The following is a 12181-nucleotide window of genomic DNA, read 5'->3' on the forward strand; positions in this document are numbered from 1 at the left end:
ACCCACATCTACCAAAATCGATCTCAATACAAAAGACGCTTTTTTGGCATTTAGCCATTTTGGCAAAACGAACCCACCATTCGTCCAGCATTTGAGAAATTGAATCTTAGCAAAATAGACCCACATCTACCAAAATCTATCTATATTTCAGCTTTGAAATAACCAGGAATGAATAAATGGAATGCGGTTTAATGTCCTACTTTTCTGTACCGACCCAGATAATGAAGACGTACATATATCATGGAGTACATATATTTTTTCGTCACATCTGAACGACTAGACACTATTCCTTGCCAGGGTTTTCGACCTGTACCACTGACAAGGGGAAACCAGGTATAAAAATTCTCGGCAAACACTGCAGGATCAAATGCTGGCCATTCTGGATAGTGAGCCAGCACCTCAATGAGACACCGCAGGTATCAATATCAATGGTGTGCTCCAATTCATTAAGTCTATGCATGAACCAACTAATTACATAATACTAATAAAAAATTTATTAACCATCATCTTAAATGATGATACATATTTATTCATGTTTAGTAGCATATTATATCTTATGTACATATTTATTACATAAATAACCGTTTCATTAAGGCTTGTCCTTGCAGCACCAGATTAGTCTAGAATCAAGTAAATGTAATTTAATCCTATATTTAATTGTTCAAAATGTTAATCTTACTAGTACATGTTGTACAGCTTCTATGTGTCTTTTGGCAATAAAAATTCTATTATTTTATGTTTTTAAAGATACCCATCTTTTTTTTATCGTCTACATTTAAAGTAACTTTATGCGAGATTTAAGAAAGGGCTGGCTATAGTAGTTCAAAATAGATAAAATTTCAGTCCAATTACTTTCATCAAAGTTATGAATGTTTGAAGTTTTGCCAAGAAATAGACATAATTGGTAGATGGAAACTCTACGTGCAGTTCATATACTCGATTGTCAATCACCATTGCCTTGATATTATACAAAGCCTCGATTGTCAATCATTTGTTCAACAGTCTCCAGCCATATGAGTGTTTACTGTTTAACATAGATATGCGGGAATGGTCTAATCTACTCAATATTTAAGTCATCCGATGATTTAGTGAGTTGATTATGGGAATGGGAATTATAAATGTCTAAATAATGATTTATATAACACTTGGAAGCCAGAAAAACAAAATCGACAATAGACAGGTTAAGTTCTTGCATAATGCATCTTTAAAGTGGCCGTAGAAAAATATATAAAGCAGCTAGTACCAAGGTGTTAAAAAATAAGTTAAATAAGTTTGGTTTTCCAAAGGTTCATTTAAAGACACCCAAATAAAAACATTGATAAAATTCTAATTTCTTCTACATACAAGTATTTACGTTAACAGTAATATATATATTATGAATAAATGATATTATACCAGTAATATAAATGAGCATTACAATAATTTGTATATTGTGGTATTTACAACAATTATAATACAATACAGTAGTTATTTAATATAATGTTTTTTTTATCTATAGGCCTTATACTGGCTAAACAAAACTTGAAATAGCAGGTTTGGGCAAGGAAACCTCCCAAACATTGGGAGGTGTCCTTGCCCACACACCTGCTATTTCAAGTTTGTTTAGCCAGTATAAAACTTCAAATAGCAGGTGTGGGCAAGGAAACCTCCCAAACATTGGGAGATTTCCTTGCCCACACTCCTGCTATTTCAAGTTTTGTTTAGCCAGTATAAGGCATATATATATATACATTACATTATATTATATCAATATGGCCCGAAGAGGTTCAAGAGAACTGAAAACGTTAGCCATAAACATATGTTTATATATATATATATTTATATAAAGAAATCAAGAGAATTCGTGTAGCCTTTTATTGTATTTCTTGATAATATTTTCCTGGTTATCTCGAGGGACATTTTAATTATAGTTATTCGGGATGAGACCCTTAGTTGGTTAGCCTTTATGGCCAAACCCTGTTACGATCAAAACTGTACCTGTACATCTTAGATCACATCATAAGGCCAGTTGTCAATTTTTTCTTTTTTTTTTTAAAAAAACCCAAAAACAACATACGCCCACAACTCCACACTTACCAATCAGATTGAAGAAAGGGTAATTAAATATGTGCAAAGGCCATCGTTACAGGGTCTTGGGTTGGAGATTTATTCTGAAGACATAATCATAGTTTGTTTAATTGATATTTTTTCACAAGAATTAGATATGGTATATCCTAGGATCGCCCAATTGGGTTGCTGTAGGCTAATTGAATATACACAGGTGGGAATTGAAGTTCAAATGTAGTGAAAGGTTGTTATAATGAAGTAAGTACTCAGTTACAGTATTTACAGTTTGAACGACCAATCAGATTGCAGTATGGTAAAGAAATATGTAGATGTCTTTGATGTTATAATGGACTTCAGTTTATTTGCATGAGAAGTTAGCTTACTGCATTTCATGGAATAGACAAAAAAAAAAAAAGAAAAAAAAAGACAATGTCACAGATTATAATCATTCATAACACCATATTGTATTGTATTCGAATTTTGGCGAGTTTCTGGATAATATATTTAAGATTTTTTTAGTTATAAGTATCAATCCAAATCCATTCACTGGAAACAAAATTATTGAGTTATAGTAACAATCAGTTTGCAGTAGGCCAAACAAACAAGAACTAAGTTATTGGGCCTTTCATACCTTGTTAATAAAATAAAGATAAGCAGGCAACATAATGTCTTAAAGATAGGTTGCCAGACAAGAAAACATACGCCCACAGCAGCTAAGTCGTCCGTGCAGTCAACAAGGAGTGGCATATATTTTTTCCTTTGTCGGTAATGAAAACATTTACAACACACTAAAATTTGATTAAGTGTAACAACCCATGAAGTAACTATCAGAAATCATTAGAATTTGTTTGGCTTATAGTTCTGCCACATGCTAACGTTTAGTATACAAAACATTGAATATCATTTATTTAGCTTTTCAAATTACCGGAAATCGTTGAAAATCAATAGATTTTGTCATGAGAGAGAGAGAGAGAGAGAGAGAGAGAGAAATGGGGTTTAACGTCCACTCGACACAAACTAGGTCATTTCGGGACTAACATGTTTTTTTAAATTTTATTTCAATAATTCGCTTGCGCATAGGGGTCTTTAGCAGTGGGAGGAAACCGGAGGACCCGGAGAAAAACCCCACGAGGTTGGACAGGCGACCCTACTCCTTGTCACATACAACCGGGGATTCGAAACCACGCCAGACGACTCAATGAAAAGATTTTGTCGTCTCATGACCTTAAACACTGTGTATAAATTTAAATTCAAGCGGATGATAATTCTGGTCATGAGAGCATCAATTTAAGGGCCATAACTCTAACAACAATTCAATCTGATTAAAATACTGGGTCCTTATTCAAAAGATATCTTAAGTCTAAGATAGTCACTTAACTACTAGATTTCACTTAAATATACATAACTTCCTGTTCCTGTAAGTTAAGGGTAAGTGGTATTCAAAGGCAGTGTTAAGTATCAAATTTTCCCTTAAACTAAAGCTGCCTTAACTTATAAGTGTTTAGTCTTTTAGTGGTATCCAAAGGTCAGTTTAAGTGAGAAAAATCCGTAAGTGACCTAAAGGGGGTACCTTAAAGGTAAGTGAGAATATAATGACTTCTTTATAATCAGAGTACACAATGTAGTAGCAGACCCGTAATGGTGATTTTAAAAGTTAGGGAATTGAGATTGAAACAAAGACAATGTCGCTGAGCGTAGCTGGCATCAAACGTTTTTTTTTTCATCATCAGCTTTGAGTTTGTAGAGCCATAATAGTGTATAAAGTTACTACCACTGAAATGGTCAAGGTTTTTTTTTCCTGATCATCAATCATGTTCGTATTGCTTAATCAATCATGTTTGCAACGACTATCATATAATAAAGTTTGATGCGTTAAATTTATTTGTAAATTTGACATTGCGATGACATTCCATTGTAGATTTCAGAAAATATTAATATGGCCGCGAGAAGCAAGGCATGGTTTATTTTTAACAATTCATTCCCATATACATATTTGATGTTTTGATTGCTCCATGTTCTTGTATTCGTTTTGTAAAAAAATACAAATATATGATGATGACTGCTGAGCGAAGCGTGCCACCAATGAATTACAATGTACCGTCATGGCCAGGCCTTTGAGATTTTAAAGTTTTGAACTGACACAATTTCTATGAATTTCTCAAATGATAGATTGATAAACACCAAATGATTCGTTCAGTTTAACTTTAAAGCCAATAGCCTTGCGTATTGCTAATATGTTATTTTCTATTCGTTATAATAAAGTTTACAATATCCATCATTATTCTACTCCTATTCGATAACTGCTATTGACATCAATTGTTTTTGAAAAACATCTATACGAAAACAGCTGTTCCGGTAACGGATGCCTACCATTATAATTTGTTATAAATTATAGTCATACTATTTTCGTGCGTTACAATATAATATTTTGACAAATATTTTCCTAGTAATGACAAGTAAGATTTTAATAGTGATGCTCTTAAGGGGACATAACTTGCGTGCAACAAGAGTAATTCGTGATTTTTGGCAGTGGAGGTTATTCCATAAGTTAAAAATTCATGCTTTTTGGCTAATGTTGGTGTTCCATAATTTAAGTGTGCAGTTAATTTTTCACATAGCCAAGTATATGTAAAATAGAGCCTTTGAATACTGATTTAAGGGAAGACACTTGGTTAAGTGGAAAAATGATGTATTTTTACTTAACTTTAAGAAAATCTTTGAATATGGGCCCAGATCTATATTTTGTTTCATTTTTTTTTTTATACTTTCGATGGCCTACACAACATGAAGATCTGACAAGTTGTACTTGAAGGTCATGTCAGGGGTCGTACGAGCCGCTTTTGACCCTATGACATCAGACATTGATTAATCAATCAGCGTTGACGTTTCTAGTGGTTTACCCACAGTTCCGTGCATGGCACGCCAAGAAGTCGATGTAACAGACCGATTCATGGGCTTATCTCTCACTTGATCCAAAGCGCAGGTAATATAACAACTCTTCAAGATCCTAGTGTAGTAAAGACAAGTAAAACGAAATTTTGAACTATAAAAAATGAAATGAAATAGGATCTGTGTTTTAATCAGATTGGCAACAATTATCAAGTTTGTGTAAATTCAAAGTTAATCGGATATTAACTTTAGCCTCTAGAGCGTCCACATCATTTTTCAAAGTGATCAAGGGCCATAAGTTTGGCAGCAATTATTGGAAATTGTTAAAAATCAGTAGGGTTATTCATATCATGACTTTAAACAGTGTGTATAAATTCAAAGTCAATCGGATATTAACTTTAACCTCTAGAGACTTCTTCGTCGGACAACCTTAGACAATGTGTATAAATTTAAAGTCAATCCAATATTAACTTTAGCCTCTAGAGCGTCCACAAGCAACTGTGGACACCAGACATTTCAATGTGGGCATATAAAACAATATGTGTAGGTTAATTAACTATACAGATCCTAAAATTTTAATCCTAACGAGAAATTTTTTTCTTCTTATACAACATTGGACTTTTTTCAATTTGTTATTATGGAAATACAAAGGTATTCTAATTTAACAACCTAGAAACATTTTCATAAAATGCCCTAAACTGGAATAACTGCCAAACCAAATGAAGCCACTTGAATATTTGGTATGCCTAAACAAACTATTCAACTTGACATCTAGAGCAGCACAAGAACATGCATAAGGGTGGACTTACGACAATATACTTGAACAACCACATGATTTAATGGTCATCTATAACTAAGAACCCTCAAGAACGAAAACGAAATTTAAACCAGGAGAAATGTATGGTGGCTGTTGAAATTTGAGTTTTTATTGTATTTTCGATCTTCATAAACACAACTTCATCTGCATGTAATTTCAAACAGGAAAAAGAATATCCCGAAGTTTCATGTAGTATTTATATCCATGACAAAAGTTGCTGTATCTGAATTCAAAAATACTTTGAAGCATATTCTGAGATAGATATTTGCAATAAATTTCAGTGAGGTATTTAGTAAAAATATAATCAATTCAAAGTATACACAATGCTGTAAGGGTAAAATCTATTCCAGCACCAGCAAAATGAAATGGGGTTTATTTAACATACAACTTTTGTGCACCAGCCACTGCAAAGCTATTCAAAATAATTGTATCCTAATTCATATTTGTGTTTCTAAAGCAAAAAACGAAAACCAACACAAATGTTTGACATTATCTAAATAGGTCGTCAACAGTTATAATATAAATAGCACTAATCATCATAATAATTAACATAAAAGTCTGCAAATTACACATAGGAAACGTCGGTATAATCAAAATTGTCAGAACAGTCTTCATGGATATTGGAAAAACTTCCTGAACTCAAATCCTCAGAAGAACTGAAACTAAAATCGATATTTTGAGGTCCTGAACGTCCAAAAGAGTTTGCAGAAGATGATGTGCTAGACAGGCTTAGTCTATTATTATTTCTTTTGAAAGGTGGTGGGGGGTTATATGGTGGAGGGCAGAGACGTGGAGATTTGTCCACATTTCCCTTATTGTCAAACATTTCCCTCATGTCCCTAACACTCCACGGTAAATCGTTTTTCACTTTGTTTTCTACCCTTCGAGGCGCATTATGCTCGGAAAATGACTGACTCTTTAGCTTTTTATTTACAATAACCGGTGTCTGTGTTGCTTCAGGTTGCGTATAATCTTGTACTGTTGATTGTTGCTTTGATGACATGGCGATACTATATGGTGGGGGTTTAACACTATCAGTTCTTTGTATGGGTTCAATATTTTGGGTTGATTTTTCATACAAATGAATAGATTCTTGATACACCCTTTTAGGATCCCTTGATAATGTAACATAGATGTCATTGTCTTCTTTCAATGAATAATTTGATTTGTCTGAGGTTTTGTTTATTTCACTAACTACATTATGACCTGCTGCCTCTTCCTTGTAAGTCTGTAGTGATTGTTGATACATTAGCATAGCGCGAGCACTATCAGTTTTTTGTTTCACTAAATCTTGTTCTGATATTTCATGTGGGATTTTAACAACTCTTCTAGAAATAGCCTCTTGATAAGAAGGAGGTTGACTTGGTCTAGTTCTTTCCAACGTGTTTACAGACTGTAATTTACTAAGATCACCAGTACTTCTACTTGGCAACTCTTCAACAAAGTTTGAAATAAATTGACTTGGTGGTCTTGATCTAGTAATTATTGTTACTCGTCTCCTTGGGTCGTTTTTACTGAAGTCATGTAACTTGTATTCTGTGCTACAGCTATGTACTCCAATGGAATCAAAAGAATTGCTTCGTTGAATGTTAACACAAACAGCTGTGTTGTCGCCACTGATCATTGTTCGATTTGGTACAATAGTAGGTTTAGGCAAACCAGAATTTTTATCGAGTTTTGCTAACTGATCTACCTGTTCCACTGCACGTTTCTTAAAACCAAAGTCGTCGTCATCTTCGTCGTCATCATTTTCCTCAATGAGTTTTTGTCCTGAGTTAGGATAGCACTTAGTTACTGATATGCATGGAGGAGATAAAGGAGTATTATTGTTTGATGGGTGTTTAATAGATATGGGCAGGGTGATGTCAGTAGAGCATGTAACTGTTGTCTGTGTTTCCTTAATTATTTCAACTTGGTGTCGTGGTTTTACTTTAACACAGGAGTCGACCGGGACTGATGATGGAAAGGACTCTCCTCTGCTGAGAGTTGAATCACTGTACGATGTTTCTGACAAATCATCACCCACATACTGATTGGACTGTAGTGAAGCAGAATCATAGGAACGAGAGGATTCGGAAGTAAAGCTATCCCTAGAACTAGTGAAGTACGAGTGGGGGGAAAGAGGAGGGGTGTCCATGATGGAAGACTGCCTGGCGCTGTTTTCACGTAAAGATAAGGCTGGATCACTGTCTCTAAAATTGTTTGATACATCTAATGGCACATCACTAACACTATCTTCTCGTGTCTCTTCAACACTCTTCAGCGAATCACCAGAATGACGTTTGCCTAAGTCAGGATGGGATCTAATGGCATGCCTGTACATTGGAATCTGGGGCTTGGGGTAATGATAAAAGGCATCAAAGGTTTCAGTATATGGAAAGTCTTTCTTTTTTCTAGGAGGAGCAACTGGTTCGTGGGTTTCAACACTTGAAGTGGATTCTAAGCTACGGCTATATAAACCAGAATCGGTACTAGATGTGTTTCTGTCATTGTATGATGCACTTCTTTGATACATTCTTTTTAGTTCACCGGTGCCCTCCTCATCATCTATTTGTCCATCACCAGAATCCACCATATCTACCAAACTATCAATAGACGATCCATCAAGCAATCGTCGACCTAAAATACATATTAATAGATCGTATTTGCAACATTAATCATTTGAGATTCTGAATTAACGTGTGACATGAATTATAACTGAAATATGCACTGGTCAGTTCCACGGAACTGTCGCAGAACGTACAATTTTCTCTGTCGGCTTTCCCTGTCAGCATAGAATGAAATTACATTGTTATCCTTTAAGGATCGTTTAACACCTTTTTTGTGATCTAAACCACTTCAAAAAAAAAAAAAGTTTATTTCTGGAAATGACATTTGACAAATTATGTCACTTTATAACCATTTTTTGGAACTAGTTTAGATAACCATATGAAGATGGAAAAGTCTTCTAAGGAAATCGAGATATTTGAGTTCTAAGAAAATTTCTACTCCAAGCTAGGATTTACCAGTATTAAGTGTATATATATAGTGCTTAGTTCAGCAATTCTTCTACCTAGCAACCCTTTGCTTCTAAAATCCAGGTTTAAAACATCCTCCAGTTAGCTATATTTAATAACCAGTGCCACACACAAAGGCAGGGCAGACCTACTTTTTGTAGAACACCTAATAACACTGCTCATTTCAAAAGTATGTATCTTTTTAGTTATTACTTATAGATATGTTCTAATTTTTGATATGGCAACCTGAAATATAAGTGAGTTCTCACCTGTGTCTAACATACTGCTATCTGAATCAGATTCAGCAATTTGTTTTATACCCCCAAACAGCTGTAAACTACAATCATCGAACACATCTAACACACCTTCTATAAGACACTGAACAACGCTAACTGGTACACTTGATCCAATATTATTTCCGTTAGAGCTACCATTATTATTGTTTGTGCTGTTGGGAAATTTCAACAAACTGGGGGCAATACACACAGCGATATTATATGCTGTCATTTTATTCTCGTCACTGTGGGTTGATATAATGTACATAACAATCATAACATACTTCAGTAATGTTGCATGGCAAACAGGCAGGTGGGTTTTTATCAACCTAAAAAAGATTTTAAAAACATTGTCAGTATAAAGGTATCTTACCAAGGTATAGTCATGGTAATAGACAGTAGTGATGATTATCAGGAAGGAAGACATAGCTACTAGAAATAAGTCCAAACAGCAGCTATGTCTAAAAAAAAATATGGCCACAGACAGCAGCTTATCCATAGGTGAACACGGTTGGGGGGGGAGGGCAAACAATCTTTTCTTTTCGGGCGGTCATCCAATTCTTTGGGGAGTGGCCAAATGATGTAAAACAAAATTTTTTTGTGGATATGAAAGGAAAAATATGAAAATTATTCCATCCCGCAAAATGAAGTGCCCAAAATACAGGACTTTTACTGACCATTTGGTGGTGTGGTGCAATTTCCACCGGGAGTTCAGAGTTTCAGAAAATCACACAATTCTAATTTTGATTCAGGATGTCTAGTTCTCAAATTCAAACTGCAGTTCTAGAAAATTAACTTTGCTAGGCGCTACTTGCCGTTATTTTCCAAGATTTTACTACGGTTATTTTGTGATTTTAATCTCGTGGCTGTGACTGAGGCTTTTACTATCAGCTGCTTTGTAGTTTTGACCGGTGTAAAATTTGATTATTAACTGCATGCAATTCGCAAAAACGATACAGTCCCCCCTACCCCTTAAGGACACTCGGCCCGGACACCTATGAGCTCATCCAAAAGGATATTTGGATTTACACCAATTCATTAGGACCTTTTATGCCTTCAAAAAATCTAATCTCTAGTTCAAAAGCTATTCTGGAATATCTCTGGAACAGAAAATCCTAGAACGTTAACAAGGTTTTCAGAAAAGGCTAGGATGAGGCTAAGCAACTCTGGAAAAAGAAGGTTGTGAAACACTGAATAAAGATAGTGTTTGTCCTCTCTTGACCTAAATACTTCACAATGAATATGAAAAAAAGATCTGCTAAAACTTTAGCCTCTATTAACAAGTTAATTGTTGACAGACAGACAGCTAGCTGACGGACATGGATGACGATATTGTGCACCCACACTGAAATGTGGGTGTATAAAAAGGTTATATCTGTAAGTTATAGAGGATACTTAATGTATAAAGATAAGAGAATAGAGATCATAGCGATAAAGATTCTTAATGCTGTATAGTCATAAAGATTATTAATGCTGTATAAAGATAAGAGAATAGAGATTATAGTCATAAAGATTATTAATGCTGTATAAAGATAAAAGTAATCTCAATAGAGGTTGTATCTGTAAATTATAGAGATTATTAATGCAGTATAGAAATAAAAGTAAATAGAGAATATTAATACTGTATAGAATTAACATCTGTATATTATAGAGATTATAATACACAGGTAATAGTATAGATGGAGATTGTATCTGTAAATAATACATATTATTAATATCAAGATACAAATACTATTCTGGTAAATATTTTAATGTTGTTCTGGACATATTTTATTTTTCATTGTTGCAAAGCATGTTGCCATTCACTGTGACATTTTATTTAAGTTTTAAGTGAAGTGTGTATCAAAAGATATAGAGATAACAAGTTTGACCTCATCTAGAACGTATAGATTTATAAAGTTTCATTTATAAACGGTGGATTCCGGTTATGAACGTCTATTTCGGCAACAAATGAGCAGTCCACAAGAAAAGAAGAGAATGCGAGTGGAGATTAGACCATGTATGGTGCCAGTACCCACAGGGTAAAAAGTGACAGATACAAATGAATGAGTGGAATATGTATAGAGATAATAGTGATATTAGGAGGCAGACCACCATTAAATCCCACCATTTCGGTACCCCAGACCACCATTAAATTCCACCATCTCAGTACTCTGCCTCTCTTCTCCACTTTTGCATGTCCATTTTTGTTGATTTTTTGGTCTAAAATGGACGAAGAGGGTTTTGAATTAACATTTTCTGCTAGGTTTTGGTAAATATGCATCACTTTGAGGCGGAAGGATAACAGAGTTATCAGGTTGGTTACGGCGATATGTACGGCAATTAGTTACATGTTTTTAGTATGCTTCTTCAAGTTTGTGTATCTCAAAATTTTGGTGGTCAACCTCATACAAATGGGCACAAAACCAGACCCAACTTTTCTAGAGTAAAATTTTGCGTAGAATACGATGCCATGTGGTAATCAGTCCGCTGTTGGGGCGTTTTCGAGATATTTGGGGTCAAAGGTCAAATGAGTTCATTTGCACTGAAAGTGAATGCGCAGTCATTCTTATATTTGAAAATATTACCCCCAATATTGCTGTCAAAATTTTAATTGTTCATCTGTTGTAAAATAAACCAAAAGGTCTTGCATGTCTTTATTTCCATTGTTAAATAACTTGGAAAGGATCCATGTGTTTGTCAGATATTGAATAAGGTTCCATGTGTTTGTCAAAAATTTAAAAATTAAGAAATTTAGTCTAATTATGTACTGCTAGAATTTTCAAAACATGGGTGAATGTCACTTTGCTGCTGCTGTGTTCCTCTGATTTAACTCAATTTTAATCTTTTAAACCTGAATTTGTTGCATTTCCCTTCTTGAGAAAGTAAAATCTATGTGTTTGCAGGGAAATTTTTCTGTCTTCATTTCATTAAGACTGGCTCACCCTCCCCACCACACCCCATTTTTTGAACATGATATTTGGATATTCAATTGAACATATACTCTTCAAAAAAAGTAGGGGATATTCAGAAACAATACAAAACTGCGGAAATGCACTGCTGTTTTTATTAGAGGTAACCAGTGTATGTTAATAACAGGCCGGTTGCCTACACATGAACATAAACAGTTCATATGTGCGGCTTATCTGACGGCCCCATTTCACTTGCAAAGAGATACA

General features: G+C 34.5%; 1 protein-coding gene across 4 annotated transcripts in view; it reads right to left on the reverse strand.

Annotated features, from left to right (window-relative positions):
• Window positions 1-476: 476 nt before the first annotated feature.
• LOC126811150 (uncharacterized) overlaps window positions 477-12181 on the reverse strand; it is a 92597-nt gene continuing 80892 nt past the window's right edge. For all 4 annotated transcript variants that reach the window (XM_050536643.2, XM_050536641.2, XM_050536644.2 and 1 more), the window contains 2 exons: window positions 9018-9352; window positions 477-8371 (listed from right to left, as the gene is read on the reverse strand). In XM_050536643.2, coding sequence (XP_050392600.2) covers window positions 6318-8371; window positions 9018-9352 — 2389 coding nt within the window. In that variant the 3' untranslated portion in view covers window positions 477-6317. The remainder of the gene's footprint in view (window positions 8372-9017; window positions 9353-12181) is intronic.

This window comes from Patella vulgata, chromosome 2, assembly GCF_932274485.2.
Source record: "Patella vulgata chromosome 2, xgPatVulg1.2, whole genome shotgun sequence".
Taxonomy (NCBI): Eukaryota; Metazoa; Mollusca; class Gastropoda; family Patellidae; genus Patella; species Patella vulgata.